Source organism: Tarenaya hassleriana, unplaced genomic scaffold (genome assembly GCF_000463585.1).
Source record: "Tarenaya hassleriana unplaced genomic scaffold, ASM46358v1 Cleome4, whole genome shotgun sequence".
NCBI classification, from domain to species: domain Eukaryota; kingdom Viridiplantae; phylum Streptophyta; class Magnoliopsida; order Brassicales; family Cleomaceae; genus Tarenaya; species Tarenaya hassleriana.
In genome coordinates this window covers 5,889,474-5,904,818 of record NW_010966881.1, presented here as the reverse complement: position 1 = coordinate 5,904,818, position 15,345 = coordinate 5,889,474, and the positions used below count along the sequence as shown (strand labels likewise).

The 15,345-nt window shown below is 37.7% G+C and overlaps 3 protein-coding genes across 4 annotated transcripts; 2 read left to right on the top strand and 1 right to left on the bottom strand.

Moving 5' to 3' along the window:
• The first annotated feature begins 533 nt into the window (after window positions 1-533).
• Window positions 534-3,918, top strand: LOC104824317 (dual specificity tyrosine-phosphorylation-regulated kinase 2-like). 2 transcript variants are annotated; one of them, XM_010556362.2, is made up of 7 exons: window positions 534-1,151; window positions 1,490-2,132; window positions 2,203-2,482; window positions 2,570-2,677; window positions 2,776-3,054; window positions 3,128-3,271; window positions 3,568-3,918. In XM_010556362.2, exons 1-7 carry the CDS (start codon window positions 854-856, stop codon window positions 3,739-3,741), a joined length of 1,926 nt encoding a protein of 641 aa, XP_010554664.1. In that variant the 5' UTR covers window positions 534-853; the 3' UTR covers window positions 3,742-3,918. The 2 variants fall into 2 exon arrangements, with proteins under 2 accessions (XP_010554664.1, XP_010554665.1); XM_010556363.2 differs by having other exon boundaries at window positions 535-1,133.
• A 3,863-nt stretch (window positions 3,919-7,781) lies between these two features.
• On the top strand, window positions 7,782-10,421 carry LOC104824316 (putative serine/threonine-protein kinase-like protein CCR3). Its single transcript, XM_010556361.1, is given in 2 exon segments — window positions 7,782-9,168; window positions 9,170-10,421. Coding segments are annotated over 2 exon segments (2,394 nt in total). The 5' UTR covers window positions 7,782-7,872; the 3' UTR covers window positions 10,268-10,421.
• A 3,497-nt stretch (window positions 10,422-13,918) lies between these two features.
• LOC104824589 (chlorophyll a-b binding protein CP29.3, chloroplastic) lies at window positions 13,919-15,340 on the bottom strand (the record flags this gene model as incomplete). Its single annotated transcript, XM_010556685.1, has 2 exons — window positions 13,919-14,372; window positions 14,822-15,340. Coding segments are annotated over 2 exons (837 nt in total), but the record flags the coding sequence as incomplete, so codon positions are not given.
• Window positions 15,341-15,345: the final 5 nt, after the last annotated feature.

Here is a 15,345-nt window from a genome sequence, read left to right as displayed (position 1 = left end):
GGACCATCTTTGAGATTAAATCAATAAAAGCGTGAGGAAGAGAAAAAGTTGACAACTTGACAACTAAAGTTGCCAAATCTATGAAAAAGAAGGAAAAAAAATCCAAGGGGGAAAAAATGAAGACAAAAAAAATAATATATAAGCTGAAATGGTCCAATTTCTTCATCTCTAACAAGCATATTAATTTATTTTTTATTTACTTATTAAAAATTTCTATATCTGAATGTAATCGGACTAAATAGATAACTTCGTCAAAATCACAAATACCAATTAGTTTTGTCGGATTCAATATCTTAAAAATATGATAAGAAAGACGAAGATATTTTAAAACTAATAATCAATAGGGAATTATTTCATATTTAAAGATAAATGTTATTGCCTAAAATTTTTATTCGACTTTGGATTCGATTTGTCCACTCCGACTATTATATAGATACACACACAAAAAGTCAAATGTATTAAAAATACGAGACTACCACCATTGTACACGTGGCACGATTAAAACAAGCCACGTGTATATGACGGAAAAAACACACTCGTGAACCTGACCGAACATGAAAAACCTTTGAGAATTTTTACAAAATCTGGTAAGACAAGACATCGCACCATGTCCGTTATCGTTAGCTTCGGTCTCACAGCAACTACAGGAGGAGAAGAAGAGGAAGAAGAAGACCCGAGGTAGAGAGAGGAAGTACAGATTGATTGAGAGAGAGAGCGACACCTAACCAGAGAAACCGACAGAGCATGCGAAACCTGAGGCGATCATCATGGGTTTTATCACTCGATTCACATGATTTCGCCTCTCTCTTCTCTCTTGTCCGTCTCTCTCGTAGTGTGAGCTCTCATCACGGCCATGGCGGCGATTCCGGAGGATGTGGAAGCGGTGTTGGAGTTTCTGCGGAAGAACGGCTTCGCGGAGGCGGAGAATGCTCTGAGACAGGATATCAACGAGAGAAACCAACTGGGCACTTTCGATTTCGAGAAGTTTCTGTTCCCGATGCCTCCTCCGGTGAAGATTCCGCCGATTTTCCGGCCACCGGATTCCGCCGGAGACTCTGGGTGTGATGGGTCGAGGTCTGCCGGTGGTGGGTCTTCTTCAGCCGACGAATTCCTCAGCTTGGTTTCTTCTACCAGTGGGTTCTGTTCTTCCGGTAGATTGATCTTTTTCGGGTTCACGAACATTGCAATCAACAAAAACTTGAACAATTTTGCTGATATATAAAAACTTGATCGATTTTTATTTTTGACGAACACCTGATTGATCGAGCTTTGAATGAAAGAACTCTGTTTCGTTTCGGATGTATAGAAAAATTTCTAGGGTTCTGATTTAGTTTCGATTTCAGGCTAATTGCCCCAAGAATCTTCGATCAAATTCACAATCTCAATGCTTTTCCGCTTGCAAATCCTACTGCATTGTGGTCTCACCATGCAAGAATCAAGGTTTCTTGTTCTTGTTCTTGATGCCACGTGTAATCTTGCATATGTGCAGAGTTTGTAAACCCATATGGAGAAGGTTCTTCATCAGGGGCCGGATCCGACGCTTCATCTGACAGGCTGTCTCAGTTCGACACGGCTCGAACATACACAGAATGGAACGAGTTCTATTGCCACGACGAAGACAACAAGGAAGAAGACGAGTTCATGTCTCCCGCATTCAGAGAATCCGATTTCTTCATCTGTCTTTCGGAGGACAAGTTCATCATGTCCTCAGAGACCGATAACCAGTTCGAGAACACTCGAGGAGGAGTGTACGATAAATCCGAAGGGTCTCAGACAGAAGCCAGTTTGGATTGTCTAGACAAGCCATGTCTTCTCAACATGTTGTGCAATAGCGAGAACGAAGATACTGAGGAGGCTGACGAGAAAGGATACGATGTTTTGGATAAATGTAAAGAGCCTGAAAGAGGGTACTTTGATGAAGATCCATTGGGGTATTGTTATGAAGACTCACAGGGGAAAGACGTTAACGAGATATTCGATCAGGCGAAAGGGATTCTTGATTACGAAAATGGCGATGATATGAAGGCCGAGACACAGGAAGAGGCTGAGGTTACTGATGAGCTTCTTATGTCCCGTGACTGCGAAGATGAATACGAAGTGTTTGATCTACGAATCATTCACCGGAAAAACAGGTCTGATCGGAGATAGTCTTAGTCTATTTGCTTATGCCTCTATGTTACCCTGCGGTCGTGTCATTTTCAGGACGGGTTTTGAAGAGAACAAGGATCTACCGATTGTGCTAAACACGGTCATAGGAGGTAGATACTATGTTACCGAGTATCTTGGATCCGCCGCCTTCAGCAAGGTTGTCCAGGCGCATGATCTCCGGAACGGGATCGACGTCTGCCTGAAGATAATCAAGAACGACAAAGATTTCTTCGATCAGAGTCTTGACGAGATTAAGCTCTTAAAGTACGTCAACAAACACGATCCATCCGATAAACACCATATTCTGCGTCTCTACGACTATTTCTATCACCAGGTGACGTTCATTTCGGGGAAATTGTTCTATATATCTCTTGGTTATCTTTTCATCTCAAAGAGTTTCCGGTCTCGAAAACATTCGCAGGAACATCTGTTTATCGTCTGCGAACTCCTCCGAGCAAATTTGTATGAATACCAAAAATTCAACCAGGAATCGGGAGGGGAACCGTACTTCAACATGCGCAGACTGCAGGTTCGGTTCTTTAATCTTGAGTACAAAGCATTCCAGATCCAACCAAGAATCAAGATTCATTGTTTGTAATTACAGCCGATGTTTTTGCATTCGGACAGTATATAACCCGACAATGTTTGGACGCGCTGGTGTACCTACATGGGCTGGGAATCATACATTGCGATCTAAAACCCGAAAACATACTGATAAAGAGTTACAGGAGATGCGAGATAAAGATCATAGATCTCGGGAGCAGTTGCTTCAGACACGACAACTTGTGTCTGTACGTGCAGTCGCGTTCCTACAGAGCTCCTGAAGTGATTCTTGGCCTTCCCTACGACGAAAAGATCGACCTTTGGTCTCTGGGCTGCATCTTAGCCGAGCTCTGCTCTGGCGAGGTAGAGTCATTCTCCTCCTGTCTTTAACCCGCGGCTCATGTGACCCGTTAACAACGTGGCGGTGGTTCGATAGGTTTTGTTTCCGAATGAAGATGTGGCGACGATATTGGCTCGGATGGTTGGGATCCTGGGACCAATAGATGTGGAGATGCTGGAGAAAGGGCAAGATACGTACAAATACTTCACGAGAGAGTATGATCTCTACCATGTAAACGAGGTAGGTACACAGGGCACTAAATGTTGAGTATCCGTCTTAATCAGTGAGCCGGATATCCGAAATTTTGGGTATCCCGAGGCGAGTGAGAGAGAGGGTAAGCGAGGCGAAACGTGGCTAGGAGAGATCAGAGTTATGGCTCGCCGTCTCGCCTTGCCCTCTCGCATTTGCTCCCGCAGGCCGGATATTCGCGGGTACCTGAATCTTCGCCACACCCCGCAACTTCGGGTGCCCAACTCGTACGAACCGAATTTGGATAATCCAACCGAAAATAACCGTTGTTTTGGTACTTGTGGCAGGAGAGCGATGACATAGAGTACATAATACCAGAGGAGTTGGCGTTGGAGGACCGGTTACAGGATTCGGACACTTTGTTCGTCGACTTTTTGAGGAAGTTGTTAGAGATCAACCCTCTCCGGCGTCCCTCTGCTTCTCACGCTCTCACTCATCCTTGGCTCTCCCTTTCTCTCTGATTTTTTTTTTTATTTATTTAACGATCGTGTGTGTGTATTTCTTCTTAAATTGTTTTTATTTTATTTTTTCTATTATGATATTTTTCCCTTTTTTCGTGTATAGACTGTTAAATGGACTTCTGCACGTTTTTGTACATTGCATACTTGTGCGTTGGAAAAAAAAAAGAATGAGCATAAGATTTTTTTTTTTAATAAAAAAAACAATTGTTGCATAATATACTTTCACAATTGATATAACAATTAGCGGAATTGAAACTATTACAAGCCAGGATTACAATTATTTTGAATAAGACAAAGCTAATGGGAAAATGTCGACAATTAACCGTGCGTTTGTGTAACCTCAACTCTCTTATTTTTCTTGTTTTTTTTTTATCAAATCAGTAAGTTCACCTGGGCCGAAGGCCCAATCTACATCTCCCTGGGCTCGGGAGCAGCCTTTGAACACATAGTCTTTGGCTATGCCTCTCCCTCCCGCACGCCTGGATTCGAACCCCTGACCTGGAGGAGGAACACCCTCACTTCCAGGTACCACTCGACCACAGACATGTGGGTTTATTTTTCTTGTTACTTGGTATATGGGAATAATTTCAATTTACAAACTCGGATTCAACGATTAATCGGGTAATCACGATCACTCTGGTGATTGCAGTATCAAAGTGAAACAATTGATTCGATTATGATCCTTAATATTTAACATGATTCATGTGATTATTAAGATATTTTGATTCTATCATTTAGCGTTACAATTATGGCATAACATGTCTGCTTTTAGTCTTTGTTATTTAACATTACAATATACAGATAACCAATTAAAAAACAAAAAAGGAACAGGGAAGAACATGTTCCATATATAGCTTCCCTTTTGTTTTGGATTTCTGTTATTAGTTTAACAATGTAATAATATGAGATTATCAATGTCCTAATCTTATGTAGCAGCCATCATTACTCTCGCTAATCATACATTCCCTCCTCCCCCCACATGTCCTCATTAATCTAAACCCCATTGATTAATTCTTTTAATCTTTCCCCCCCGTTTTCAAATTTCAAGGGTTTATATTCGTCGCTGCTTTTGCACACATTTTAAGTGCTGTCATGTTTTTATTTATTTAAAAATATTATCTGCAAGTCATATTTCTTTGTCCGGCCGGTCGTGTTTTGTTGTGAGAACTGGGGCCTTTTGAGCTGTACTTGGGAGACTTTGAAGTTCTCGCATCAATAAGCTTTGATTTGTCGTCGACTTCTATTAGCAACCTTTTTATTTTAGCTAAACTACTCCCATGAAATTTGTGTATTTATAATCATTTTCCTATTTCGTGCTTCATTCTTTTTTTTTTTAAACTAATATAAAAACACAACATGGACACACTAATTAGTGGTTTATTGGCTAATTAGACGGTGATAAATTTATTGAAATTGAAAAATGAATATGTGATTGAATGAAATATTGATTTTAAGATATGATTAGAAATAATAATGGACACAATATTATTTCAAATATTGTTTATCGATCTTATTTATTTCTATATTTTTTTATTTCGTCTGATAGTTTTCCTATAAATATGTGAGTCATTTTCATTATAATCGACAAAAAGAAGATATGTAGTAATAAAAGTAATTTATTTTTATTTTTATATATTTGTCTTATTTATTTTCCGTAATTATTTTTTCTACAAAAATCACTATAAAGTTGTGAGTTAAATTCCATTATTGGAAAGAATTAGATACCATTAATTAATTAATTACGTGAGTAAAAGTTGATTGCTGACCAAAAAATTAAGTGGATTGAAAGTTTAAACGAATCTATTGGTTATAAAAAAATGATGGAGATTCCATAATCATTTAATTCAAAGCACCAAATCAAAGTAATTTACCACTAAGCTATGTATTGTAAAATTTCATAAATTTCTTGTATTGCTAATTTAATTATTTAATGATTGGAGGGGAACGACTTTATATGACGAAGCCATTGTCATAAGAAAGAAAATGGTATAGAAGCTTTGAAAAATAGCATTTTATGGGTTTTTTTTATATATATAAATTTGATCACGAGAAGGAACAAAGGTGGGGGTTTGAGATTCGTATTATTATTTTATGGGGTCGGACCAATCGATGCACCGCAACCCATTTATTATATAATAAGCACATGAAATTTATGAAAGATTTTATTACTTTGCACGATTATACAACAAAGTCTCGGAGTGAGTATAGTGAGTTTGTCGTGGCCTATTTTTTTCCATGTCACCGATGAAAGATTATTCAAATGTCAGACCGTTTTTACAATTTTGAAGTTACAATTTACGTAATCAGTTATTTATAAAAAAAAAGTTAATTCATTTTCTAAATTTTTTTAATTAGTTTGATATTAGATTAAAATTTAATTTAATTATTTTTAAATCCAATATCTCCCATTGATTTTGAAATTTGATTCGATTAGTCTAAATTGGGATGACTTGAATGTGTATCACTTTTACAAGATGTGGGTTTAGTTGTGAAATTAAAACGATAGTTACCGGCATGCCTACATTCAAACTACATTTTACATTTCAGTTTGGTATACACATGGCATGGGTAGATAGATGAAAATAAAATAAATTTTCTAATATATATATATATATAATAACTAAGAATCATATAATAATTTTTTTTATTTGGTTACTATAGTTGTTACCATTTCAGGGGCAAAAGCGGAATAATGGGTGTGCATGAAATTTTCCAAATTTGGCTGCAACTTTGACTGGAATTGTTTTTAATTAATTTATATTTTCCCAATTGGAAAAAAAGGGCAGCAGAAGAAAATAGAAAAGACGACCAATTCGTCATACTCTTTTCTCCCGTCATTTTTGTTTCAACTTTATTTTGATATATCATTCTGCTTATAAAATCCTATAATTACGTGATTCGAATATATCATATTAACATTTTTGAAATTTCCAATTTTATTCTTATGCTTTTGACAAGTCATTAAATACGATATAAGTTATTGTTAAGTTGTTTTTGCCATAATCTAAATAACTTAAAATAGCTAGAAAACTTTGTATATATTATTTTGTTATGGCAATGGTATTCCGTATTTTTTAAAATTTTCAGTACAGTGGTTTGAATTTTTCAACTCATGTGATTATGAGCATAAGTTGGTTAATTATTTATTACCCGAAAGTTTTTTTACTGTCAAATTTAACTAAAATACTAAAAATTAACGGATAGCTACACACAATATCAATCGGTTACAAAATAGCTATAATTGTAAGTCTGTACCAAATTAATAATAATAATAATCAATATTACTCTTTCAACGTTTCATTACAAATAGCGCTTTTGGTCAAATACGGCCAACTATTCAATAAATGTTGTTATGCAGTATAGTCTGCTTTTTCTATCCCCAATTACATTTTTTTTTTCATTTCAAATTTCAAATTCCTGTAATCAAATACAAAGTCTATATAAGATTCAAGGATACAGTTTTAATTCTTTCAGATTTCCTCAATCTCATCTATATGCCATAATATATTTATGGAAAAACCAATATTACATAATAAGAATGTAATTTCAGAACTAGACTGACCATTAATATTTTTCGGAAAGTTTGAAAATTCAATTGATGTCAATTGGGAAAATAACATATATCCAGGCTCACCAATTCGGAAAATCAACCACATCTTTTATTTGAAAAAACGCCGCCGAGAAATAAATTTTAAATTAAACTATTGAAAAACTCACTATCCCTCATTAATCGGAATATTTTTTACTATAATATTCTAAGTATTATAATTTATATTGAGTCCCTCGAGGGCTGCGCACATATATATGTATAGCATATTTTATATCTAAAACATATATTTAGTATAAAAGGAAAACCGTTATTATACAACACCTACTATATTTTTCGGTAATTATAATATTTATATATGATGAGTTTATTTTTCGATTTATATACGAAACGTCTATATTTATTTATTAATTATGGGAAATAATAAATCGAGGCCTAACATATTTAAACGCATCTCTCAAGCCTTCTACATAATTACTGTTTTCTGTCTTGAAACCCCCCTCTCTCTCTCTGTCTCGGGTCCTGAAGATGAACCGACCCGACCCGGAATCAACTCCGACGTCAGTCATACCAAATCTCTGCAGATGACGATGAATTTTCTCTTTTCCACCGTGACGGCCGCCGTCTCCATCGCCGTAGCTGTCGTCATCATCTTCTCTCCGTCTCCGGCCGCCGCCTTGGGTTCGGGCTCCACCTTCGCCGTCGTTTACGGCTCCGACACGGTATGCGCTCTGGTCGCCGGCGAGCCCACCCAGAGAATCATCTGCTACGACACGCGCCGACGCGATAACGTCACTCTGGATCCTGGTGTCTCGTTCTCCTCCATCGCCGCTGGCGAGAGCTCCCTCTGTGGCATCCGCTCCGGCGGCTATAGCCTCCTCTGCTGGGACAACATCGTTCGTTACGGCTTTACCCGCAAGCGAATCTACCAGAGCAACGCCGTTTTGCTGGACACCCTCGCCGTCGGCGATCGCCAGGTTTGCGCCACCGTGAACGGTACCGGTTCTGTGAAATGCTGGAGAGAACAGTCGTCGCGCGGTGGTGAATCGCTTCCGGAGAACGAAGGATTCCGGTCGGTTTCGTCTGGGGTCGGATTTTCTTGCGGCGTCTCGATTCGGAACAGCCGAATCCGTTGCTGGGGAAGCGACCCGATTTCGGGTCGGATCCAAAATGGCTTTGGTAACATGTCGATGTTGAGCTTTTCGGCTGGTGAATCACATGCTTGTGGGTTGAATTCAACTGGGCATTTGATTTGCATCGGAAACAACGATTCTGGGCAGCTAAATTTCACTTCGAATCGAGCTTTCGAGTATTCCGGGCTGGCTCTCGGATCCGATTTTACTTGCGCGACCCGGAGACCAAACGACTCGGTCGTCTGCTGGGGAGGAGGATCACAGCGTTTCAACAATGTGACGGAGCAAGTCTCGTTCGTGTCAGTATCGTCCGGGTCGGGTCTCGTTTGCGGGTTGGTAACGGCTAATCTCTCTATCATGTGTTGGAACCCTTCGAATTTCTCTAGATTTTTTCTTCCTTTCCCCGAAATTTTGCCTGGTCCTTGTGTGGAATCGTCGAGTTGCGTTTGCGGTGTGTACCCTCAGTCCGACAGGCTCTGCTTCGGTTCCAGTTCGATTTGCAGTCCTTGTCCCATTCCTTCTCCGGCGGTTCCTCTGCCGCCGCTTCCATCGGCTCCATCGCCGGTGTCTCATCGGTCAAAGGCCCTGACGAACGGCTTGTTAGCCTTCGCGATTGTGGGATCGATAGGTACGTTTATAGGGATCTGCACTGTGGTTTACTGTTTATGGACAGGGATTTGCTTCGGGAAGAAGAAAGTGCATAACTCAGTTCAACCCACAATCACTCGTGGTGGTTCACAGGGGCGCCAGCCGGTCTAACAGCTCGCCGCCATCTCGATCCTTGACCATAAGACGACAAGGTTCAAGAATGCTGTCCATGAGGAGACAGAGAAGTGGAACATCATCGAAACATGCGGATAAGGCCGAAGAGTTTACGTTTTCCGAGCTCGCTGCTGCCACTGGAAACTTCTCTCTGGAGAACAAGATCGGTTCGGGCAGCTTCGGGGTGGTTTACAAAGGAAAATTATCAGACGGGAGAGAAGTGGCAATCAAACGTGGAGAGATAAGCGCGAAAGCGAAGAAGTTCCAGGAGAAAGAATCCGCCTTTGATTCAGAGATAGCCTTTTTGTCGAGGCTTCATCACAAGCATTTGGTAAGGCTTGTTGGGTACTGCGAAGAAAGGGAAGAGAGACTTCTGGTTTACGATTACATGAAGAATGGTGCCCTCTATGATCATCTCCACCATAAAGAAAACGTCGAGAAACATAGCAGTTTGATCAATTCGTGGAAAATTCGGATCAGAATCGCGTTAGATGCAGCCAGAGGAATCGAGTATCTTCACAACTATGCTGTCCCGCCAATAATCCACAGAGACATCAAGTCCTCGAACATTTTGCTCGATGCGGATTGGACAGCAAGAGTTTCGGATTTCGGATTATCAATGATGGGTCCAGATTCTGGAAAGGAAAACCGTCCGATGAAAGCTGCGGGAACCGTGGGATACATCGATCCGGAGTATTACAGTCTCAACGTTTTGACCGACAAGAGCGACGTGTATGGCCTCGGTGTCGTGTTACTGGAACTTATAACCGGGAAAAGAGCGATTTTCAAGAACGGTAATGGAGAAGAGGGGAATTCTCCGATCCATCTGGTGGATTTCGCGGTGCCAGCGATTGCGAAAGACGAACTGGGTCGGGTCCTGGACCCGAGGATCACGACTCCAGAGCTCGGGGAAGCCGAGGCGGTGGAGCTCGTGGCCTATACGGCGATGCATTGCGTGAATACGGAGGGGAGAAACCGGCCGACGATGACTGATATTGTGGCCAATTTGGAGAGGGCGTTGGATTTATGTGGAGATAGTCATGGGAGTATCTCTAGTGGCATTGTCTCTATTGTTTCCGAATGAAGAAAATTCAAAATTTTTGCATAGAAAGATTCAATTTTTTTTTCTCAAGTTTAAATCTTTTTTTTTTTTGGAGGGTTTGACTGATTGTTGGTGTAAAGATGAGGGCATAGGAGGAGGAATATTCAACATTCGTCGTCTAACATTAGTTGGAGAATTTGTGCATGTACTTTTCAAGAAAGTGAATAGCGAATCATTGAAAATTGGAATCCTATTTTTCCGACCGTATTATACGGAACATGGACAACTCCATATCACATCTACGTGTGCATTGGTTTGTACATACACTTTGTATATACACATATATGCGTGCATGGGTGTATGGCATGTATATACACGCGCATATTCGGTCGGTATTGAAGGAATTCAAAAATATAACCGGATGAAACTTTTTCACATATTAATATCAAAAGAAAAACTTGGATACTTTTAAATAACTCTAAGCATGTAACTAAATGAAACCATGACCTAAATTGATGTCACATTTTCATTCGCTCATCGTGTAAACTTACATTCAGGTTCGTGTATGTATGTATGTATGTATGTATGTATGTATGTATGTATGTATGTATGTATGTATGTATGTGAAAATGTAAGGAAAGACATCACATGGTGACATTGACTAAGAAAGGCATTACTTGGTTCGGGGCATGTGCCTATCAATGATACTGTCCAGGTTATGATACATTATCCTCATATTTATTTATTTATTTCTATAGGGTTATAAGACCCCTAACAATTTATAGAAGATTCGTCGGACAACCTCGGACCCATCTTGTTTTTCCATGAGTGTGGTCCAATCCAATTCATCGTATTCTTCCATTCTATTTGTCATGCTGGATATATTAATTATTATTATTATATTAGTTTGGTTTGCATTATTTTATGGGGAAGGCAAATGGAAAAGATATTAAAACAAGTAAAAGGACATTTAAAATACTTATGAGATTTTTATTTATATACAAATTTATAAAATTTTAAATATTTATTTTTGACATTAAATCTCTCCAAAATTTGAGGTCTTTTTTATGATCTGATAATTTAGAATTTCTAACACGTCCAAATGGAGAGAGAGAAACAGCAGTCTCCCTCCCACTACCCTCGCTACCTATTCTTCAGCATATGGATTTATTGTTGTAATTGAGGGCAGTTGGATTATTTGCAGATTATATTTTAATTTAAAATCTCATGCATTAAGTCTTTCCATAGGGTGGGTGAAAAACTCTTCAAGTACTGTAAATATGCAAGTAAATAATACATATGTACATGTCGATTCTTATCAGTACAAAATAATTTGCACAAAATAAAATATGATAATCTAATAACTTTTTATATATAAGGAAATAGAGTTACGTATGCTCCAAATTATCAATTTAATATTGGAAGTAAAAAAGAAAAAAGAAAAGAAAAAGAAAGGAAGAAGACTACAAGAGAGAAAGAAGAAATGGTCCTACACGGAAACACATGGCCGTATTACGTACTACATTTGTTCTTTCTTTGACCCTCTTTCTGCGCATCTTATATATATATATGTATAGCATATGTATATATAGGTATAGCATATATATATATATATATATATATAAGATTGCATGTATTTCACTCAGTGAACAAGATCTGATAATGAAGTATAACTAAATTCTGAATCAAATCAATTGTATTTTATACACACACTTTAGGAGGGTCGGTCGTAACAACTCATCTGAAATCCGTATATTAAATTGAGCGGTGCCTCTAAATTAAATGACGGTCCGGCGAGAGAAATATACTATCCATACATATAAAAAAGGACGAGGGATAATTAAATTAAATATATTAATTTGGTAATAAATTACTATGGCCACGAGGAAAGGAAACTAAACGTAACACATAAACATAGAAAATAGAAATGGTGGGAGAAACGTGTGTGGTGTGGCGGTGATTTACACACCCTTTTAATTCCATGTATTCTCCTTCTTTACCAAAAAAAAAAAATGAGCCGCGGGTATATTTAAATAAGAAAAAGTATCTCAATAAGATATTAAAATTAGTTTCTAATTAGGGTTTAAACCTTTTTTTGTTTTAGGTTCATTTAACAACGTTATTTTAAAAATAACAATATGAAAATGTATTTTCTATTTTTATTTTCATTTAAAAATAAAAATATAATATTCCGAAATTTATAATAAGAGATAATATGCAAAAGTATATTTGATAATTACAAAGTTTTTAATATTTATTGATTAAAATCTATTTTATTTTCATTTAACAATAAATTTACAATAGAATATTTGGCTATTGTAACTATTATTTAATAATGTAATCCCATAGTTCATAAAAATTAAATACTAATTCAATTGAACAAAAAATTCAACCTAGGAATGATTAATTAAAAAAAAAATTGATATTTGGATATATTCCCATCATCTAACAATAAGATAAAAATCTATATTTTTAATTATGATACGATATGGAAATTAGTATATAATATATTTTTTAATATATTTACAAAGATAAGAGCTTATTTGGTTTTATAGGTAATTAAAATTAAAGTATGATATTTCAAGAAAGTTAAATGGTTATTTTTATCATTTTTCGTTTCAAATTTCTGTAAAATCTTGAAAAACAGATTATATTAAAAATTACTATATGAATTTCCCTTGTCCATGCCTAAAATTCTACTTAATGACGAAAGGAAGTGTATAATAATGAGACTCCTTGCATATTTTTGTACAACATAGTTGGAGGATATAAACAAGAACCGAGGCTCAGGGATCCCCCCCCCAAAGGCCCATAAGGCCCAATAGCCCTTGTGTTATGGGCATTTCGGTTCGGCTCAAAAATATACTCGGATTTTTATTTTTATTTTTTAATCATATTCATGCAATATTTATTTCAAATTAATCGGTTCGAATAGAAATTCAATCAGTAAAAACTATTTCGTTTCAATTCCCTTTTTATACAATCTATTCCTTTTTTCATATAAACGTCAACAATATATATATATATATATATTCTTTTTTTTTCCTCTCTATAAAACTAAATCATTGTATTAGTAACAGACAATACAATCAAACAACATCGACAACAAGAACATCGCATCAAATGCCATATAATCACACAAACGAGTTTAGCGTATCCAAGCTCTTGATGATTTATACACATTGATATTATTTTCAACAAAATATAAAAAAATCTAATTAGGTTTTATGAGATCTATAAAATTAATTTATAAAAAAAAGATCTATAAAACTTAGTTCTTAAATTTATGAAAAATATTGCCATTTAGATAATTTGCCTTTAGTTATTTGTTTTAAGATTTTCTTTAGGTTTTATATCATGCACAATCTAATAATATTGTTTTCCCACGAGTTCTTGAATCAAATTCATTTGGAAATTCACCTAAACATAAGTTCAGTTAAAGTTCAACAACGATACATACATACATACATACATACATACATACATACATACATACATACATACATACATACATACATACATACATACATACATACATACATACATACATACATACATACATACATACATACATACATACATACATACATACATACATACATACATACATACATACATACATACATACATACATACATACATACATACATACATACATACATACATACATACATCAACAGGAAACACTCAACAAGAACGGATCAAAGGCATCATCGGATCACATAAACCAGTAGTACGATACATATATATATAAGCAAGTGCAGATAACAAACTCATTTTCGTAGTATGCACTGGATAGGAAAAAGATCAATAGTTTAGTAGATTTGGTTTAAGGGCTAAAGGTGGCGACGAAACTGATAGGGCCTTTGCCGGTGAATGCAGCTTGGAAGCCGAAGATGAGGAAAGCGATCATGGCAAGGCGAGAGTGCTTGATCTCCGCAAGCTTTAGATTCTCGAGCTTTTCCGGGTCGGATGCCAGTCCCAACGGGTCGAAATACCCGCCCGGATATATCCTCTTCTCGGGGTCGAGCTCTGCGTTACGCTGGAACTCGATATATCCGATCACTAACACCTCTATCCATATCAATGTGGTCAGTGAGAACGGCAATGGTTGCCCTAAGTAGGATGATCCTTCCACCAATTCCACCTATCCATATACAATAATTCCAATCAATTTGTATAATACATATACGATGCTTTCTTTCTTAATGCTAGTGAAATAATGCTCTTATAAACTAGATGTTAATAGATTTAAAACAAAACTTTTTTTTCTATTTAATTTATGCTTCTTGAAATAAAGAAAATAAATATTAACATTTGTAATAGTTCCAAACAATTTGTATGCTACCTATGATTATGATGATACATTGTATTATTTTTTTCTGGTGAAAAGAATGCTATTTTAAGTTTTAACTAGTTCTAGTTTAATTTCGTGTTTTCATGAGGCATTCCGTCAAAACCTGGACCGAATTATTACAAATCAAAACTCTAGCAGTAAAGTTTTGTTTAAGGAAAATATAGGGACTCATTTGCAATTTCCCATCTAAATATCTAAGAACCGACCAATAAGGTTCATCCACGTGGAGGGCGGCGTACCTTTCCCGCGTCTTGCCAGGCAATTCCGGTGAGAGCCTCGACGGCGATGGCGCCGAGAGTTCCCAACATGGCCCACCGGCCATGAATAAGCTCGCATTCCCTGAACCTTTGCAGGCCAAACACCTCCGTGTACGGCTGAAACGGCGTCGGTTTGATCTCCTTGTCCTCTTGGATCACCCCGATGACGTCACCCGCCACGTTCTTCGCCAGATTCTGATCCAAACCGTCGTAGTCGAACTGCAGATACTCCGCCGGTTTACCTAAACCGAAAGGGTCAAACCCCCGGTCCCCGATCATCGAACCGTCCAGCCATTCCGGCGGCGTCGCACCCGGAAACCACAGGAGCCTGTCGCCGGATCCTCCGCCCGTAAACTTTGCCGGTTTCTTCGGCGGCGGAGGAGGTGGGGCGGATTTCTTGCCTATGCCGAAATTGAAACCGAACCGGGCTTGGACACGAGCAGTTCCGGGTCTCGGGTCTTGGATCCGGGTCCCGAAGAAACCGGATGCGGTCGCCGCTGTGGCGG